This window comes from Diceros bicornis, chromosome 14 (genome assembly GCF_020826845.1).
Source record: "Diceros bicornis minor isolate mBicDic1 chromosome 14, mDicBic1.mat.cur, whole genome shotgun sequence".
NCBI classification, from domain to species: Eukaryota; Metazoa; Chordata; class Mammalia; order Perissodactyla; family Rhinocerotidae; genus Diceros; species Diceros bicornis.
The window spans coordinates 62,912,978-62,933,529 of NC_080753.1; the positions used below are offsets into that span (position 1 = coordinate 62,912,978).

Sequence of the window (20,552 nt, forward strand, 5' to 3'; positions counted from 1 at the left end):
TGTTGTATTTCCATATGACTCTTCTGGAGGAAAAGCTGTTCAGGAACCACCTTCCAATTGCTGGTCGACGAACGTGTGAGACCCAGCAAATATTTGGGGTGAAGTGACGGACAGCGCCTTGTTTTGTGTGTTAGTTTTGCTGTCCCCTCTGAGGAAGCATTTCTCTCCACATGAACAAGCCACCCTCTACACAGCATCCAGGCCTTTAGGAACTACGTGCACCGAGCCTGAGTGGAGTGTCCTGTTAGGCTCTTTCCCAGGATGTGGGGACCCGTCTAGCTCTTTTCCCTGGAGTCCACCAAACTCCATGGCGGGCAGAGAGCAGATGAGCCGGCCCTCCCCTCGCCACGTGTGCAGCTCCCTCTGGCTGAGACTCTGGATGTGGGGCCTTGCTGGTGGTTCTCTGTGAAGTCAGACTATAGGCCCTCTGGCTGTCTTTAAAGCTGTGACCTCTACCCATGGGAACCAGCCTGAGGGAGTCTGGGAAGCCAAGGAAGGGTTGCAGCGGCAGGGCTGCTCCCAGGGGAGGCTCAGGGGCCTCTGCTCTCTGGGGCGGCGTTCCCAGGTGACCGAGAAGGACAGCAGAGGCCCAGGCGTGGAGTTCCCTCGGAGCTTCCTGCCTGGAACACAGAGACTGGAAAATTGTGGGTTTCCGACTGAGGGCTGCTGCTTTGCCTTCGTTTCCCCTCTGCGGGGCCTTTGCTGGTTCCTGTAGAAAAGGATGCTTTGTGTGCAGCAGAGCTGGCTCTGCTTGCTCTTCTTTGAAAGCTGAAAGATGCTTGTGTCCCTTCCAACTTGTGCCTTTTGAAAGCATCTCCATGCTTGATACTGGTTTTGTGTCAGTTCTGGGAAAGAGCTCAGAACTCCCTCCAAACTCTTGTCAGGGTGGGGGCAGGGGAGGAATTAAGAGCCATTTACTTCTAGCCCAGCCCCCCAGCCATATCAGCTTTACGTGAGAAAGAGAGAACTTCTGCTAGTTCCATGTGACTTGGAATTTCTCATTGTCTCTTCTGTGAAATCTAGAGTTGAGCCCCACCTGGGTGACCCACTCTCCCTGTCGTCACTCCTGCTCCTCTCAGCTCCCACTTTGTCTCTGGGTTGGTGACTTGGCCTAGGCCTGCTCCCCTGCTCCCCTGTCCCTTTCATGGTTCAGCTTCCACTCTGGCTCTCTAGCCTTGTTCTCTAACGTTCTGAGGACAAGACACCTTTCCAAGACTTACCTCAGCCCCTCTTCCCCGAGAAGCCGGCCAGCCTAGAGGTGCCCCCTCCACAGGGAGTCACCAGGTGGGGGCTGTGCAAAGATGCAACGGAGGAGCAGCTGGGAAGGTTTTCCCAAAGGGCTCGGGCCACAGGGGGCTGTGCAGGCCTGGTAAGATGTTGGGCTTGACTCTGTGGGCAATGGAGAGCTATTGCTGGCTTTTTGAGAGAGAAAGTAATGTATTCTGTTGTGTGCTTTGGGTGATAACTCGGGGGTCATGTCCTTCGTGTCCCTTGGGCTGCCGTGAAGCAGCAAGTGTTTGTGCGGTTTGACAAGTTTGACCTGATAATTTCCTCTTTGATGCATCCCTGGAAAAAGTTAGTTGGAGAACTAATCACCAAATCCCATAGATGGAACTTACCAAAACCATTCATCCTGTTGGCAGTTTTGTCACCGAAAAGATGATCTTCTTTGGAATCATCTTGCAGCTTAGCTTCCTCATGTTTCTTGTGGGCTCTGGAGTCCTGTGCGTATGGAGCCTACCAACCATGTGTCAGGATTATTGTTAAACTTTCATGTGAACTCGGAATTGTCGGGGAGGATCAAGTTACTCTAGGATATGTGAATCTTGTTCTTTAAAAGAGTTTAATTGAGGGGCCTGCCCGGTGGCAAAAGCGGTTAAGTGCGCGCGCTCTGCTGCTGGTGGCCCGTGGTTTGCCAGTTCAGATCCCGGGCGCGTACTGACGCACCGCTTGTCAGGCCATGCTGTGGCGGCATCCCATATAAAGTGGAGGAAGGTGGGCATGGATGTTAGCCCAGGGCCAGTCTTCCTCAGCAAAAAGAGGATTGGCAGATGTTAGCTCAGGGCCGATCTTCCTCACAAAAAAAAAAGGGGGGTGGTTTAATTGAGTTACAGAACACACCACCCATTGAATCCCGAGCTGAGGTCCTGGGATATCACATACCCGAATCCTGTTTTTTCCTTTGTAATCATTACCCCAAAACACAGTGGTGCTCTCTGACTCATTCGTGGTTGGATCTTATTTTCCGTTTCCTTTGTGGGGTCACTGTAGGGTCTTATTTCATGTTCTCTTCAGGGGATAATTGCTCTTTTGCTGTTTTTCCAAGCTCTCCTTTTTGGCATTTTTCCTTTCTACCTTGTGACAGTAGAAGCAAATGTTTGCACAGTTGGCTTTTCCGCTCCATCACTGCTGCTTTGGCGTCTGTGTGCAGTTGGGGGAGGGGCTCTGCCGCCATCAGCAGAGGAAGATCATCCCTTTTGTTTCCATGCCCCTTCTTAAAGGGATGATAAGGCAACTCAGAATGAAATAGCAGTTGAAAACCTTAGGATAATTACCCTCTGAAAACTTATGCAGACCTCTGATCTCCTCAAATATTGAAAGTTGTTATGAACAGTTTATAAACATGAACCTGAAGAATGTGGGCAAAGGAGTGAGAACAGTGGTTGTTACATGTCTAAGTCATAAAAGAAAAAATAAAACCGAATGGAAAAACATGTGTTTATTTTCTTTCTCATTCTTTCTCACACATAATCCTATGAGACCAGGCAAACCAATCAAAATAAACTATTTCTAAAGAGGTTTAGGTGAGAGCTTTCTAAGAGAACTTGCTCCAACAATAGAAATGGTCTCTCTCTGCACCGTCCAGTTCTCAGCCACTGGTCACATGTGGCTACTGAGCACCTGAGATGGGGCTCATGTGACTGAGGGACTGAATCTGTAATTTTAGTTAATTTTAATTAATTAAATTTAAGTAACCACAAGTGGCTAGTGGCTACTATATTGGTCAGCCCTGCTAGAAACGTGGCCTTAAATCATTTCCATACGATTTATTTCACCAACTGTGACCTCCCTACCGACCTTCAGACTCACATATCCAGCTGCCTAGTGGATATTCCACTTGGGTGTCCAATAGACATTTTAAATTCAGTGTGGCCAAAATAGAACCCTCATTCCTCCCACTTCCTCAAAGCTACTCCTCTCTGGTCTTTCCCATATCAATAAGTGGAACTACCATCCATGCAGTTGCTCAAGCCAAAAATGTTTGAGTCTTTCTTCTCTCTCTCCTTTGATCAGCAAGTCTTTTCAGCAACTCCTTCAAATTATATTCTGAGTCCCTCGATTGCTCTCCACCTCCACTGCAACCCCTGAGGCAAAGCCTTTTCATTTCTTGCCTTGTGGATAACTACAGTAGGTTCTTGACCCATCTTCCTGCTTCCTATGCAAACCTCTACAACTAATTCTTTACTTACAACCAGGGTAAAATTTATACAACGTGAATCAGACCTTATACTCGCCTACTTCCTCTGAATTAGTTAGCAATGGCTTCACTGTGAAAGACTGAAAGCCAAAAACAAAGTAGACGTTTATTTCTACCATCAATATAGTCAGTCCAGGACTGATATGGACAGTCTCATGACACTGGGGCCCACACCCTTCCTGTCCTGCTAACCCAGCCATCATGTCCATATTCCAGCCAGCAAAGAGGTGGAAAAAAAGGAGGAGGGAACACTCCTTCCCATTAAGGTCACTTCTCAGAAGTCACAGGTGCCACTTCTTACATTCCATTGGTATGTAACCTGCCCACACCCAGTTGCAAGGGTGGCTGGGAAATATCAACTTATTTTTTACAACCACAGCCTGCGGAAGGAGGGGAGAATGGGTATGGGGGATAACTAGTGATCTTCACCACACCCTCTAATCCAGACTCCTCATCGCAGCCTAGGAGGTACTACATGGTCTGATCCCTGCTGATCAAGCACCATATTCCAGCCTAACTGACCTTCTTTTGGTTCTCTACATGCCAAGCTCTTGCTTGTTCCTTAGGTCATTTGTACTAGCCTTTCTCTCTGTCCGAAATGCTCCGTCCCTGACCTCTGCAGGCCCGGCCGTGGCTTGTCACTGTGCTTCTGCTCATGTGACACCTGCAAAGCTTTCTCAGACCACCCATCTACTTGTCACCCAAACTTTAGAATCATCTGCCTTTTTTCAAGCATCTACCACTCCCTGAAAATACATTTATTTATTTGCACCTCCATGCGTACCACCCACCCACTCTAGAGTCAACTCCACGAAAGCAGGACCTCATCATTCTTGTTCTCCACTGTATCTCCAGTATCTAGATTTGCACCTGGCACAAAATGGGTATCTAAATATGAGTTGGATGAATGAATGAATTCATAGAACACAATGAAAATCTATGCAGCAGTATTATAGATTAGATGTTATGTGTGTGATTGTAAAATATTAAAACTGGAAGGCTAGAGTTCTCTTAGTCCAATTACCACATATTAAAGGTAAGGAAAAAAGTACATCTGATATTGTCACATAGGTGGTTATGAATGTAGAGATAATTGCTGAGATTTCACATGAAAGCCTCATGAACTAGACAGATTTGGACTGGATGCCAAAAGAGTTGGTTGGATTCAAAACTGAGCTCAACCATATCCTACAGCTATTCATTAATGAACTGATGACAGTCAGAATAAGGTCTCAGTGACTTGGTGAGGACATGTGTGTGCAAATAATGTTTTAATGAGCACAGAATGGGGGGATGGTCAATAACGAATGGTGACATAGGGTCACCATCTTCATTTTCCCACTTTACATTATTAGTTGATTCCCCCACTAGTCATTGCTATTATCTTCTTTGTAGCTCCATGAGAGGGGTATGGAGCTGATCTGTGTCCTGTGTATGTAACTCAGTGCCTGCCCAGTAGATACTCAGTAAGAATGTTTAAGAAAAGAGTAATACATCATTATAGGATGAAAATAATCTCATCAGGGGATTTTTGGTAAGTTTAAGAAACATTTCATCGTTGTAAAGAGGTAGTGTATAATTTCTCTACATTCCGTCCATGCAGTTCACCAAATTCCTTTCAAGAGTGGAACCAGCGTCAACAGTAGATATTCTGGTTCACTCATATTGGTGTGTGGGGTGTTAGGCAGGACTCCAGCTTGAGTGTTAGAGTCCTTGGCTCTAAGTCTGTCCAGCCAATGGTTTGACAGATAGCCAGCATTTTATTTAAGCTGCAGGACCTGAAAGTAATGTTTAGAAAATAGAGTTCTGTACAGTCTGTATCCTCACTCGGGGTCCAGTTATGCGTACCAAACTCAGGAATGCCAAGTGCCCAGCACTGGGTCCGTGCCAGCTCCTCCGTTTTCATCCAGCCTTTGTATATGAAACAGATTGATAGTGAAATGGAGCCAAAGTGGCCGCAGGGGATACATCTCAGTCTGGGTCATTCCTTAGAAGATATTCAATCCTGCAGGTGAGCACTAAGTGTACCCCAGAACCCTGGGCCCCTAGGAGCACTAGGTTCCCTCTGGGCTCCTGGGACTTCTCATGGGAGAGCCTGTGGACTAAGGTTGTCATAGACATGAATAGAACTCTTGGCCTGCACATGTAGCTTTGCATGAGTTCTTGACGAGGCTTTCTTTGGGCATGGAGGAAAGAGGGAGTGGGGCAGGTAGAGGGACACAGGATGTGCCTAGATCTCTCTGCATTCTTAAGGAGGGGGGATCTTTAAAACTCTGGTTAGTGTGTTCTGTGATTTGAGGCAGAGATTACTTGAGATTACTTGAGATGGCTGAATGTATGTAAATTTTCCAGGTAGTCATGCATTTTTCTTCTGAACCTTTTCTTCAGTGTCATTGGATGTGAGGTTTGGTTTAGGCCAAGAGGTTGTGAAGAGAGCCCCGTTCCCTTATGCCTGACTGTGGCTTACAGCTGGTAGCTATTCCAAATGAGCTAATGGACAGGTGGTGGCAACTGGCCTGGTAATGCCATGCCGGAAGTCTGTTCTTTTCATCCAAAACTGAGCCTTTTTTGAAACACAAAATTATGATGACACTTTCATATATTAGCCTGCCCTCTGACTGCTGAATATTACTTTTTGAGGACATACGACATCAAATTTGCAAAGTTAGCAGAAAAGGCAAACAGTGGGGGCAAATCTTAGAAACTGATTCCAGCAAGGCAGCTCTCCTCTAACAGGCATGGTGCTGTGCTGGTGGGGTTCCAGCAGCTGGCAACAATTTGGAAGGCAAATATCAGCACCCTTTCTCCCTTATGCCTGGTTTGCATGGGTTGATTCTGATGCTTTCACAAGTCAGGAAGGAAACCTTTTCCCGGTGCTTTCTCCTGCACAGGCCCAAGGCCAGATAGCCGTGCATCACCCTGATAAGTTTAGACCTTCATGAGGTTGGAGGAGGAGGTGATTGCAGGAGAACAGCCTGAAAAGATAGAGATGTGGGGCGGTCAGAGAGCAGCAGAGATGAAAGATGCGGAGAGCGCTGTCTAGGCATTTATTCTGTCCTCCACCCCTCTTCCTTCTTCAGAGAGGCCTCCCTGACTGTTCACTCAGAAATCACCAGCTTATTTCTCTGATCACACACTAATTCTCTGCATACAGTTTATAAAAAAAATTTTAATTGTGGTAAAAGACACATAAAATTTACCATCATAACCTTTTCTAAGTGTATAGCTCAGTTGTGTTAAGTACATTCACATTGTTGTGCAGCCATCGCCTCCATCCATCTCCAGCTGAAACTCTGTCCGCATTAAACACTAACTCCCTATTCCCCCCTCACCCCAGCCCCTGGCAACAAGCCTTCTACCTTCTGTTTCTATGAATCTGACTACTCAAGGGACCTCATATAAGTGGAATCATCCAGTATTTGTTCCTTTGTGAATGGCTTGTTTCACTGAGCACAGTGTCTTCAAGTTTCACCTATGTTGTAGCATGTGTCAGAATTTCCTTGTTAAGTCTGAGTAATATTCCATTCTATGTGTAGACCACATTTTGTTTACCCACTCATCAGTTGATGAACACTTGGGTTGCTTCCACCTTCTGGCTATTGTGAATAATGCTGCAGTAAACATGGGTGTACAAATATCTATTTGAGACCCTGCTTTCAGTTCTTTTGGATATATACCCAGAAGCAGGATTGCTGAATCATATGGACTCACTTTCTTCATCTGTAAAACAAAAGCGTTGGCCCTCGAGGCCTGCTCTGAGCTCTGGGGCTGTCTCCAATGATGCTTGGCCTGGCTGCTGAGGAACAAGGGCCCTCAGAGCCCCCAGCCTGCGGGGACACTGTCACTGCAGTGCCAGTCTCTGTGACACTAAGAACAAGGCTGTCTTAGAAGAACGGGGAGCCTCCGGGGCTGCTTTGTTTCAAGCCCCTCCCCCGACTTCCAAAGAAGCAAACGTTTTGAGGAGGAATAGGGAGAAATGAGTTACTACATTACAGAGTTCATAGATGTTGACTTTGTCCACTTTCTGTGGAGCCAGTGAGTTTTCCTTATTCCCTTTCTCCAGCTCTAAGGCTTGTCTGCCTGCGGTGCCCGCCTGGCTGCCTCCTTTCCTCACCTTTCCTCTGGTCCTTTTCTAACCTCCTAATGGCCTGCTTTCTGAGCCTTGGTGCATCAATGTCATGACTAGTGTAGGGCTGATGTTGAGATGAGTCATTTAATGAATCCATCTTGCCAGGTAATTACGGACCTAGGAGGAGGGAGGAGAGGTGTTGCTTTGTAAAGCCCATTGAAGTCTCTTCTTCATGTCCAGCAGAGACTGACCTCTGCAGGCGGGGAATTTGAGATCTGCATCGTTTGGAGTGCGATGCATTTAATTTGACAGCATCTTCCTTGAATTCAGAGCTGGGGTGCTGATTGCGTATCTTGGCAACCTAATGGATTATTCTGCGGATGTTCATTAGAGAAGATGAGCCGAAAAAAATTAGGTGACCAGATTTGCTCCACAACATCCCAGCTCTAATGCACCTGGAGACAAAGTGTTCTCTGAGGACTGTTTTGTTTTGAGGACAGGGGCTTTTGTTTCTCATATGGGCCAGTAGCAGGCACATGTGTGGGTACCATACCTAGGTGGACAGGGTTGTCCTGACCCCTGGTCAAGCACTCACTGTGACCTCAGAGGACTTCCCCAAGGAATCTTAAGGGACTTTTAAGGGAGCCAAGACGATTAGGTCCAACAGTGAGGGACAAGTCTAGTCTGTAATAAACTCAACAGTTGTGTGGTTCAATTAAGACATCCGTGTCTTGGAACTTTTTGTTTTATTGTGGTAAAATACATATAACATAAAATTTACCATTTTTAACTATACTGTTCAGTAGCATTAAGTACATTCATATTGTTGTACAACCATCACCACCATCCATCTCAGAACTCTTTTCATCTACCAAAACCAAAACTTGGTATGCATTGAACACTAGCTTCCTGTCCTCCTCCCCCCACACCCTGGCAACCACCATTCTCCTTTCTGTCTTGATGAATCTGACTACTCATAGAGGTGCCTCATATAAGTGAATCATCTAGGATTGTCCTTTTGTGACTGGGTTATTTCACTGAGCATAATATCTTCAGAGTTTGTCCATGTTGTAGCATTGTCAGAATTTCCTTCCTCTTTAAGGCTGAATACTATTCCATTGTGTGTATATACCACATTTTGTGTATCCATTCATCTGTTGAAGACACTTGGGTTTCTTTCCCCTTTTGGCTGTTGTGAAAATGCTGCTATGAACTTGGCTGTATAAGTATCTGTTTGAGACCCTGCTTTCAATTCTTTTAGGTACTTACTCCAAAGTGGAGTTGCTGGATTATATAGTTTTGAGGACTTTTATTCTTTGGAGACTGTCTTTGAAGATCTGGCCTAACTTACTGTAAGCATTAATAAATAAAAGTATTAATAAATAAAAGTTTACGTTGACGTTTTTCAGATAAAAGTAACAGGCAAAAATGTGGTCATTATTTTGTAATTAAAGTACAAGTTTGAATAGGTGGCGTGATGATGAAACCAGAAGGCAGTGCTTTTTCTATGTTTTGTTTTCCATGTAGCATCGTGTATATCCATGTTTATTCTTGTCACTAGAAAAATGTGTTTTTTAACTGATTCTACTGATATGATTTACAAGTATGTATAGCATTCATAGTTTTCACTTATCTATACTTTTAAAGAATTAAGAAGCATTTTTAGATAGAATGCTTGTTTAAAATGAGTCTGATAGATTGAAATCTATTATTATAAAGTTGACATATGGTAGAAGATTCTTTATTTTAGAGATAGAGCATCTGCTTTGCAAAGATTGGCCATGCAATGTCTTTACAATTATAAGCTCTACTAGTACACTGATGTTTAATTCAACGTACAAAAAATTGATTTACACAAAACTTTTGTGTTGCTGCTCATAGCAGTGTGTGGTCAGTAAGCGTCTGCGGTGTTAACAAAGTGCCTTGTGATGTTGGCCTGACACCGTCTTGATTTTGTTTGTTTGTTTAAGTAGGAGTGGTGGACATCATTGCTACGTGGGTGCAGGAGCTGGCATTGCTCTCAACCCTGCAGAAACCTGAGGGGACTTAAGGATAGCAGAGTAAACTGATGCTGCTGCAGCAAGAAGGATCTTTTTAAAAGACCACTCTGATCACGTCTCATTACTCCCTGGCTTAAATCTTTCGAAGGCTCCCGTTGCTTTGAGAATAAAGCACACATTTTTCTCTGTGGCTGATAAGGCTTCATCGGGTAGCCCTAGTGGACCCTCTCCAGTCCTGCTTTCCTTACTCTCTGCCTCATATGCTGGTTTCAGTTCCTCGAAAACTTTGTAATCTGTTGCATCGCTGAACTTTTGTACAGGCTGTTCTTTGCTAGAACATTCTTCTATGACTTTTTCTCAGAGTGAAATTTGCTCATCAAGTCCTCAAGTGACACACGTGCCACTTTTTCTAGGGATTTTCTCTGGACCCTCACATCTGAGTTAGTGGCTCCTGCAGTGTGTCCAGAGCACTCTCCCCTGTCCTTGTGACAGAACCATAGTGCTCATCACATGGATTCTGCCTGCAGAATTCAGTTTGATTAAATCTTGCATAGATATAAAAATACTAATAAAACACGTCAGATATAGAGGATTCTGATGCTGTGCACATTTGTTTTAGAGGAAGAATAGGATCCTAGTTTTGAAGTGCCCTGTGTGTCCCCCCAGCCAACTCACCTCCCTCCACCCACCCAGGAACCAGACTCTGGCTTTTGTGGTACTCCTTCCCTGCTTTTCTTTATAACTTTGCCTCATCCGTTAGGATCCGTGAACAATATATCATGTAGTTTTGCATGTTTTTGACATTTCAGTAGGTTGGATGTATTCTTCTGTATGTTTTTTTCCCTCAGCATCATTCCTGAGGTGCATCTATGTTGGCCTTTATAGCTGTGATTCATTCGTTTCACTGCTGTGTGAAGGTACAGCCATTATTTGGCCTGTAATTGCTTTTTTACGCATCTGTATTCCCTCTCTTTCCCTTATGCACCCATCTTTATCCCAACACACAATTTTAAACTCCCAAAGAATAGAGATTGAGTGTATCTTGCTCATTGTTTTGTCCCAGAATCTAGCATGTAAGGAAATATTTGTTAAATGAAACCTATGCCCTTTGGTCTGAGGGTCTGCCTGTGAGTGGTAATCGACAACAGTACCATTCTCGTTTGGTGAAAGCTCTTTCCTCCCAAGGCCTTCCCCTGCCACAGTACTCTAGACCAGAGCTCAGCAAACTTTTTCTGTAAAGGGCCAGATGGTCAATATTTTAGGCTTTGTTGGCTATATGGTTTCTCTCATAACTATTCAATTCTGCCACTGCACTGTGAAAGCAGCCATAAGCAATACATAAACAAACGGGTATTCTAATAAAACTATTTACAAAAATAGACTTTGGGCCGAATTTGGCCCATAGGCTATAGTTTGCCAACTTCTGTTCTAGAGGACGTCCCTGTTTGGAAGGGAGGACAGTACTGCTACTAGGTCAATGAGAGGAAGCCTTGATCACACCTGTGCCTTCCAGGGGACCAAACAGAGTGGGCTTGTGGCACCTTATAAGGCCATAAGGGACAACAATATGGCTGTAGACAAGGTGGAAAGGTAGCAATTTTCAGACTAGGACCAAAGTGCATCTTCAAGGTCAACGTGTTATGTATATAGACTATGTTGCAAAGCCATGAATAAGAATACTACTACAGTATTTGAGTTGCAGGCTGGGACAGGGTTTGGATATCCATCTCACCATCTGTCATCCTGCTCCTTTCTCCTCGGGCTCATCTCCAGCATCTGAGACTTGAGCCTGTCTGGCTCTGAGTACAGAGAACTGAGAGTTGGCGTCTCAACTCTGTCAAGCATACAGAATATATTCAGATGGAGAAAAATTGTCTTTATGTTTGTTGAATTGAGCAGAGCAGCTTCTTTGAAGAGTTCTAAGTACAAGTGGAGGAACAACCTTTACTAGGTCATTTTCCTTACGTTAGAGTGGACCCCGTTGAATTCATGATATCAGGGAAAGCCAGGGAGAATGTTGCCGTGAAAGAGCGCAGGCTTGGGCAGACAGATTAGAATCCTGGGTCAATCTTGGTCTTCTTATTGTTTTAGTGGGGATACTTATACTTACCCCAGAGGATTATTGTGAGGAATATGACTTGCTCATTGTGGTAGTAAATTAGTTTGAAAGAAGTGTGGCTAGAGGGAGGTCAAGATGGTAAGGATAAGAAAAATAGTAGGAACAACAAACAGCGATGCTTATTTAGCACTGCCAGGCACTGTTCTAGCTCTTTACTCCTCATTCCATCCTCACAGTGACCCCAGGGGAAGGTACTATTATTATCCCCCTCTTACAAGTTGGTCACTTGGCCAGGGTTGCTTGGCTAGTAAGTGGTAGAACCAAGATTGAGACACAGTGTCTAGCTGGAGAATTGCCTCTCCACCATGACACTGCTTCTCACTGTGTTGGTACTGATGCTTTAGGTTTGGCTATTGTTTCATTGTTGTTGGGGAGTGGTACTGAAACCCCTCACAACTGAGGTACCTAGTCAGCCCCCCTCTGCTCTCCTGTAGTTGATCATGCCCAACCCATGGCAGAATAGACAAAAGCTGCCCTAGCGAAAGGTCCGTGAAAAAAAATCACAGTATAAAATTGAAGAGCACTGAGCCCCCACTGTGATGCAGATGCCATTCAATGGCCAGGTAGATGTTGCTAAGCCAGGGTTCTGGTTCTCGCCTCCCTGAGATGCGTGCCTCAGTGCCTCACAGGGACAATCACAGCGAGGGTTTTAATTAGTCCCAGTGATGGTTCTGGGGCGCCGATGAAGGAGATACAGCAAGTGGTCCCGAAACATCAGCCATTTCTCTAAGAACACAAAGCATCCAGGAAATCATGTCAGTGTCTTCACACATGATGTGTATTTGAAGCATTTTTGAAGAATCAGCTCCACATAACAAAATGTGAAAGTCATTGGTGCCTTTTTTCAATATTTCCCTTGAGGTTGTGCAGGTCCATGTGTCTAGTTCTGGCCAATGACCTATGAGCAGAAGTGACATGTCCATTCTGGGCTGGAGCATTTAGTCACTATGAGAGACATCCTAGGCTCCAGCACATCAACCAGCAGCACTCAAGATGGTGGCTGCTCTTTCAACTTGCATCCCCAAGTGACAGTGATGAGCAGAGCCCCCCACCAACCCTTAGTGGGCGTGTAGCATGAGCAAGAAACAAACTTTTGATGTTTTAAGCCCCTGAAATTGAGTTGTTTGTTACTGCAGCATGACATAACCCAGGACTAATATATAAACCCCCTGCAGTTTTCTGTCCTTGCAAACAGCTTGCTTGTACCATTTTCTTATGTCTTTACATGAGTTAGGACTAGCATGAAAGAATGTTAGTGTTGACTTTGGGTGTATAGAGTTTTGTAAAGAGTAAATAAGTTCCAAAAGTGCAGTCCAGTTCCATAGGACTTTGTACATATTGATTGTATGTATTGATAAATCTACCAAAATGTCTGGTGTCATGATAATGTCAAGAAATGTTTGTTTCACTGGTCAGTGTATTGTTAAGGGACTGAAATGTATGTAAACACTATCAACTGATGTATCCACATCAGTCACTCTCTTGAGTATTCTTCATATCAATCCCTTATTATTGTGGTTTGAAATAGTTCTTTATAGGAAGATCTTCTACTAACATCTTTCCCAACTGTGTCAGATATTACAGGACAGGTTAATGTAGGCATTATCATTTCTATTTGCTCGAACTGGTTCCTGTCCATTTGAAACTTTCATCTAAACATTTCTAAAATCTGCTTAACTTGTTGGGTTTGGGCCAACTGTTCACTCCATTGGCCCTGTAGAATTAGTGTATTGCTCACATATTGAGCACTGCTCTGGCCCAGAATGTGTTGTCTATTACTTGTGTCTTAAATAGTTATCATTTAGGACTTCTGTTCCTTTCACCCTCTCTCCCCCTTATCCCTCATCATGTTTTTCATGGTTTCTGTTTCTCTTGCTCACACACAGGCATCCTCTCTCTCTCTCCTCAAAGATATAAATTGATCCTGTTCTAAGATCCCTAATGCTGGGGAAATGTCTGCACATTGTGCATCATCCCTAACGAATGGAACTGCAGGAACCCTTTCACACGCTTCTGCTGGGAACGAGGGAGGCTTGCTGAGTAGTTGTCGGTATCTGAGCCCACCTCAGCTGTGTGGCTTCAGTTTGAATTGCAGAAGTTTCTGCCTTAAGCACGTTCTCTGGAGGTTTAGGTTTTAAACTTGCATTCAAGGTGATATGGAACGCGGGTAGAATTAGTGGGAGAAACTTAATATCAGGGGAAAGGAAAAACAGCAGCATTCCAATACCCACAAGTTTTCTGTGCCTGTCTCTTTCCCGTGAGCTAAAATTTCCAAAACCGAGTAGAAGCGCTGTCTGTCCTCCTCTCCCCCTGCCCCAGGCCTGCAAGTATAATACCTTGCATTTGCTCATGGTGGTCTTTAGTTCATTGACGGTGTCCCATAGTATGAGATATAAATTTCGTTGTCGACAAGGAGAAGCACACCCTGAACTTTCTCAGGGAGCATCTGATGAGTTTTAAAGTTTATAGATTATCTTTAGAAAGGTGGGCCTTTCTCTCAGAGAACTTCCTCCAATCCAGTAGGCTGTAAGAGTTTTGCCAAGAAGAAAGAGCACATTTGGCGGAGAAGACACACTTTGGTAGAGGAGAAGAATGTTGTAAATTTCTGCTCTAGTCTACACTCAGCATTACAGAATAGAGCTGGTCACACAGGCCGGCCAGTTATGGGAGAGAATCTCCAGGGAGCTCATTGAGGGAATTAGACTTACATCATGGAGAAAACAGAGCAGACAGGGGCAGGCTGGCAGGCCCAGACCACGCTGTCCTATAAAGACAGGTTTCTTGAACTGTAAGTTAGCACCCAGACCACAGTCCAGCACATCCATCGTGTTAAAATCTGACACTATGGGAGTTAAAATACCTAAGGCTGGTCAGATGGTGTCTGAACCAGGGTCAGAACTCAAACCTCCTGAATGGCTGTCTAATGCCCCTCAAATAGTGAAGGGTGATCACAGTTGTCAGGGAATATACAAAAGGAAAGGAGGGCCAGCCTCGTGGCTTAGCAGTTAAGTGCGCGCACTCCGCTGCTGGCGGCCCAGGTTCGGATCCCGGGTGCGCACCGACGCACCGCTTCTCCGGCCATGCTGAGGCCGCGTCCCACATACATCAACTAGAAGGATATGCAGCTATGACATACAACTATCTACTGGGGCTTTGGGGGGAAAATAAATAAATAAATAAGGAAAGGAAATGATGGCTCCTCAAGGGAAATGGAGACGTATTACCTGAGCAGTAATAACAGCAATTGTTACTTGGTAAAAAGTTTTGTTTAAATGCCCCTCAAGTCTTGTAGGAGTAAGTGCTGATACATGTGCTGAGGTCTTTATGTCCTCTTGCCTTTAATTCCTGAGAGAACTATCCAGGTTCTCATGTCCGTACTTGATGGACTTTTGACCACATTGACCTCTGGCCTCCCAGCACACCCACCTGACAAGTATGGGCCCAGCCAGAGGGGCAAAGCATCCGAGGTCAGCTGAGCAGGAAGCTGTTGGTAATGCCGCATGTTAAAGGAGTTGAGGGCGTGTAGGAATTAGTCACACCTGTGTTAGGTATGGGCTGTCATTGCCAGTTCCAGGTAATGATGTCGCCCAGCCCTTCACACACCCTAGACATCCTTATGTGTGTGTCCTGGTCTGTGTGGAGCCACTCACATGTACTGCCTGACAGCGGTGTCCTCAGTCCCGCAAACTGTATATCCTGTTGCTGTTGTAGCGGCCGCTAGGCTGTGGAAGGGACTTGAGGTGCTCAAGGAGCGGCCTTCTCTGCAGGAGATAAGACTCTGGATGTGAGGCTACATCTCTACTTCCCGGGGCCACTCCTGGTCTCATTAGTCCTGCCTAGAGTGTCTCCATAGTCTCCTGACTGGTTTCCCTGCCCCAGCCTCTCCCTCTCCCAGCTCTGCTCTGGCTGCCCTCATCTTTCTAGAGCACAGCGCAGATCAGTCTGGTTCTGCAGCTTAACAGCCAGCGTTCACGACAACACACACTTAAGGAGCACAGTTTTACTTGTTGGTTACCGTGTGGTGGCATGGGGGTGATGGCACTAAAGCTAGGGAAAGTGGTGCCTGCCTTCATGCTGCTTACAGACTGGAGAGGGAGAAACATCCGCACTCAGTCCCCACCGTTCAGGCACAAGGCGGGCAGTGGCTGAGGCCCCCCCCGGAGGGGGCGTGCTCTGAGCGAGGGAGGGCTCCTTCAGGTTACTGCCCGTTGTTCTCCTTCCTACATTCCCTCCTCTTTACTCTCTACACCCAGTCCTCTTCTCCACGCCCTCATTTGTGCCCTTCCTTCTACCTGAAATGCCCTTCTTCCTCTGTCCACCATTTGCATTTCCACATTCTACCCATTTCTCTTTGGGCCAACTCACAAGGCCCTTTTTCTTTTCTTTCTTTAAATATGGAATGCTTCATGAATTTGCAAGTCATCCTTGCACAGGGGCCACGCTAGTCTTCTCTGTATCGTTCCAATTGTGGTACATGTGCTGCTAAAGTGAGCACAAAAGGCCTTTTTCTTTACAAATCTTCCCATCCCCCGACCCCCAAGCTGGCGTGGGGCCAGGCTTTCTCTTTGAACCCCCACCCAGCTTTACTTTTGCCTCTCTCACTATCCACGTCACGTCTCTTTCCAGCTAGCCTACAAGTAAATATGTGTCCCATCGGTTTTTGTGCAAATGACCCAACGCAGTGTTTGTACAGTGAACTGCACCTAAGTACACTGAACTGTGTTTAACAGACAATAAAATATTTGTATAAGTGAATGAATTAAAGATTAGTGTGGGGTGGTTGAAAGTCATTGGAAATTTAGGAGAAGGGAAGAAGGATATGAGCTTTGAGAGATGGGAAAGTCTTCCTGTAGGAAGGAGGGCTTGAGATGGAGGTATTTAGTGTCAGAGAGACAAGAAAACACATTTTGTACTGAAAGGGATGCATAGTGACCGAAATGGGAGCTACCTGATATAAGTAGAGGGGAGGTGGAGGGGGTGGTAGAAAGTGCCAGGGCTGGTGGGGGCTCTAACCTGGCTCAGAAAGGTCTGCTCAAGAGGAGAGCATTGGGAGGATTCACCATGCGCCAGGATTTGGTGTTGGCCTCATTTGGCCAAGGCACGGCAATGGTTAAATGAATTGCTCAAATCAGCCAGTGAGATGAAGAGGGGGAGGAGGACGCTGGGTGTCCAGTCTTTGGTCTGGCTTCTCACTGGTGGGTGCCACTCTGAAATGACTGCACAATAAACGTTTGTATTCTGAAGCCAGCATTGGTATTTACTGCTGTGTGCTTACTGGCACAATTGGTAATAAAATCTGCAGGATCTTTATTACCCCAAATGCAATGTGTTTTTCCAAAGAAGTATATATGGCTATAAAATATTCAAAGTTGAAATATGGAAGAGACTTTCTAATGCCTGCTAGAAATGAAATTGAAATACACATAGCACCAAATGAATTTATTTGTACTATTAAAATTCCTAGTTTGGCAACTACTTAAAAGACGAATTCAAGTAAATAGAAAGGCATGTGTTTTCCTCTAAGGGGGATATTTTAAGAAGAATAGAGACAGTTAATGGACGTTTATATCTGAATCTCTTCTTTCTGCCCCATTCAACCAGAAATTGGTCTTTACCAGTAATGACCTAGTATGTGTGCACAAGGCAAGATAATTAACTGGAAGGGGGTTAATTGCAGAATTGCTTATCTGTCATGTTTAATCCCAGCCTTGTATATTCAATATAGATGTACACATTAGAGGCTTTCAGTCCCCTCCCTGGAGAGAGAGACTGTACACAGAGCACTAAATTACATCTGCAGAAGAGAGATTGTGCAGTCCGACTGAGCACTTTCTCCCCAAAACCCCTCTCTCTGCCTACAGTCGTAGCCTCAGCACTAGCCCCTGACCCATGTTGACCCCCAGGCACTAAAGCTCTCTGTCACGCACCACCACCTGTCGTGCACCACCACCAGAGTCAGTGAATGGTTTGGTTGGAGGTATAACTGTGCTGAATGTGTGGGAAGCAATCAGCTTCCTGAGGGTCAGTAGCTGATATTCTATTTCAAAACACAGAATGTGCTCAGGTAGAATCGTGAGAATCTGATTCAATTGCAGTTGTATAAGCAATATTTTGACAGGGGTGGTTTGTTTTGAAGCTGGAAGTACTGAAATGTTCAGTAATGAATAGGGGTGGATAAAGCAACTATCAACTAATTCATTCTTTCTTGGGTTTCCTTTTAATTTTTTTCTGCTTTTTTTTCTTGTAGCTTACTGTCATTTAAAGTCTCACTTCTTATAGCTATTAAGGTGATTTTCTCCTTTAAACATATTTTTTGTGTGAAATAATGTCTTTGAATTGTCTTTCCCTATGTCCTTACTTCCGTCAGTGTCACTATGATTCACTCAGTTTCTGCACTTACTCTTTGGCCATCTGTAGTACCCCTGCCACTGTTCGTTAGATACCAGAGTCCATCAACTCTCTTTAGAAATGGTTCTTAAAACCCACAGCTACCATCCTAATTCCAGCCCAAATCTATTAGAATCCTAAAAGGATAAAGTGGGAAAGAATGTCTGAGATTGTCAGGTCCCACCCCACCCCCACTCAGAAAGGCTGTGTTGTCAGGATCGTACTTGTCTTAGCAGCAGATCCAGCCCTGAAACCCTCTCAGTCTTGGGCTCTGGCCGTGCAGCGTGCTGGTTGATGTCGTGTTAAGACTCTTGCAGCAGCTTCTCAACCCCTCCCCCTGCCCGAGCTCTGGCCCATCAAGCCAGCCCTCTATTCTGCCCCAGATAATTCTTCCCGAATCATCACTTTATCACTGTCACTTTTCTCCTCGCTGGCTGCCCATTGCCTTTAAACTCCAGCTTTTCAGGGTCGTCATAGTTTGATTTCACCCGGTTTTACCAAGGCACTCCCCTTTATTCCAGCCAGTCTTCTCTTGGGCCTCTCAGCTTCTCATGGTCATTGCTGGGTCCACCTCTTTGCTCATATCGTCACTGCCACATGGGATGCCTGTTTTCCCTTCTGATTATTTGGAACTTACCGTTTGAGATGCCCCTCAATGTCCATGTGTTCCCTGAGACCTATTGTCACATCACCTATCATCTAGACTGCACTGACCTCCCACTCCTGCATGGTCCTCTTCTCCCCTCCATCTGCATCTGAGTGCTTACTATAAGTAAAGTAGGGTGCCACGGAGGGGACACAAAGACGCTCTGGGCATGAACCTGGCCACACAGCTTAGAGTCTAGCACAGGCACTAAAACATGCACGCAAATAATTCTGCTGCTAGGTAGAATGTAATAAATACTATATTTTTTGAAGATGTAGGTAATGTTGGGCCTGTTTATACTAGTTCAGATTTTTCTGTGTCCAGAGAGAGACTGTGTGGTGTAGTGGTTAAGAACTCAGATTCTGAAGCCAGAGGATATGTTGCCAATAACTAGCTGTGTGACTTGGGGCAGTACTTAACCTTTTTGGGCTCACCTTCGTCATCTGTAAAGATGGAGAAAACACAAGTGCTCACCTCCCAGGGTTGCTGTGAGGATTAAATGAGTTAACATGGAAAGTGTTTGGGAGAGTGCCCAGCACACAGTAAGCACCAGGTAAATGTTAGCCATTATCACCTCCATCACCATCACCATCATCATCATCTCCATTGTTGTCTCCTGTGCTCAACTGCAAATTTCTGAAGGACAGAAATCACAAGGTAATATCTCCCTGAGCATGTAAATGGGTGTTTGGTCAGCATTTGAGTGGAATAGATAATCTGATACCTGACTTCTCAAGCACTTTTGCTTCAGGATCAGTACAGTAAGTGGCCTGAGTGTCTCTCTCGGCCTTCCTTTGCCTGGCACAGCACTCTGTCGGGACAGTGTTCTGACATGAACTGGCTGAGGATGGCTGCGTCGGGAGTCCCCAGGACCACCCCAGGATTGATGATTCACTCGCAGGACTCATAAGACTCAGGCCCTTCTTCAGCTGTGATTTATTACAGAGCAAAATCAGCAAAGGGAACAGGTGAATGGGGCAAAGTCTGGAGGAAACCAGGTGCAGGCTTTCCAGAGTCCTCTCCCAGTGGATTCACATAGGATGCGCTTCATTCCTCCAGCAATGGATTGTGACAACACGTGTGAAATATTTACTGGGGAAGCTTGTTAGAGACTCAGCGCCCAGAGCTTTTATTGGAGGCTGGTCACGCAGGTACCCTCTGCCTGGCATGTACCGAGCTCCAGACTCTCAGAAGGAAAGCAGGTGCTCGGTGTAAAGCGCACCCTCTGCACAAACAGTGTAGGCACAGCGAGCCATGCGTGTCAGTTACGGAACGGTGAGACTGCTCCTGAAATCCAAGTTCCCAGACGCCAGCCAGGGCCAGCTGTGCAAGGAGGCCTTTCTAAGGAGCACAGACAGTCTCAGGTCTGCTGTGTTGGCTCCTTTCTGCACAGCAACACAGGCTGAAGTTGCATGTTGGGCAAGCTTTTGAGTAATTGGAGTTTTATAGGAAAAAGAGAAATCCCATCCCTTTTAGCATATTTTAAGCACTTCATAAATATTTGGCAATGAAATAATAATGAGAAAAGCAGATTTGAGGCCAAAATTTTGAGAGGAAAAACAAATCAGAATTTGAAAGAGAATTTTGGCCTAAATTCTTCCGTAATTTCTGCACTCAAAGGCTCACACCTAACACCTGTGTTGTGCATCCAGCTATCTGTGAGTGATGCGCACGGCCAAGGTGGGAGGGTGGAGCCTGTCTCGAGCACCCTGAGCACCGAGGATGGGAGAGCCAGGGGAGCCATGATTCCCCAGGCCACAGAGCTACAGGCTGGTCTCCGGCCTTTGGACTCCCCATCCTTCGTGCATTCCTTTCACACAAGAAAATAAAGCCCAAGGATAAGACCCTCTCCC

At 45.4% G+C, this 20,552-nt stretch overlaps 1 protein-coding gene and 1 non-coding gene across 5 annotated transcripts in view; one reads left to right on the plus strand and one right to left on the minus strand.

Moving 5' to 3' along the window:
* Positions 1 to 20,552, plus strand: part of SLC22A23 (solute carrier family 22 member 23) — a 166,302-nt gene that overhangs the window by 55,056 nt on the left and 90,694 nt on the right. Inside the window, exon 3 of one of the 4 annotated variants that reach the window (XM_058555362.1) lies at positions 15 to 80. The exons of 2 other annotated variants lie outside the window; for them this stretch is intronic. Coding sequence is in view for 1 of the 2 variants with exons in the window: in XM_058555360.1 (XP_058411343.1) it covers positions 15 to 79 (65 nt within the window). In the remaining variant the exon portion in view is untranslated. Of the gene's footprint in view, positions 1 to 14; positions 16,615 to 20,552 lie in introns of those variants that run through there. One more of the 4 variants, XM_058555360.1, reaches the window with a different exon arrangement.
* Positions 16,055 to 16,161, minus strand: LOC131414270 (U6 spliceosomal RNA). The gene has a single exon (XR_009222163.1). It is a non-coding gene; the product is annotated as a U6 spliceosomal RNA (small nuclear RNA).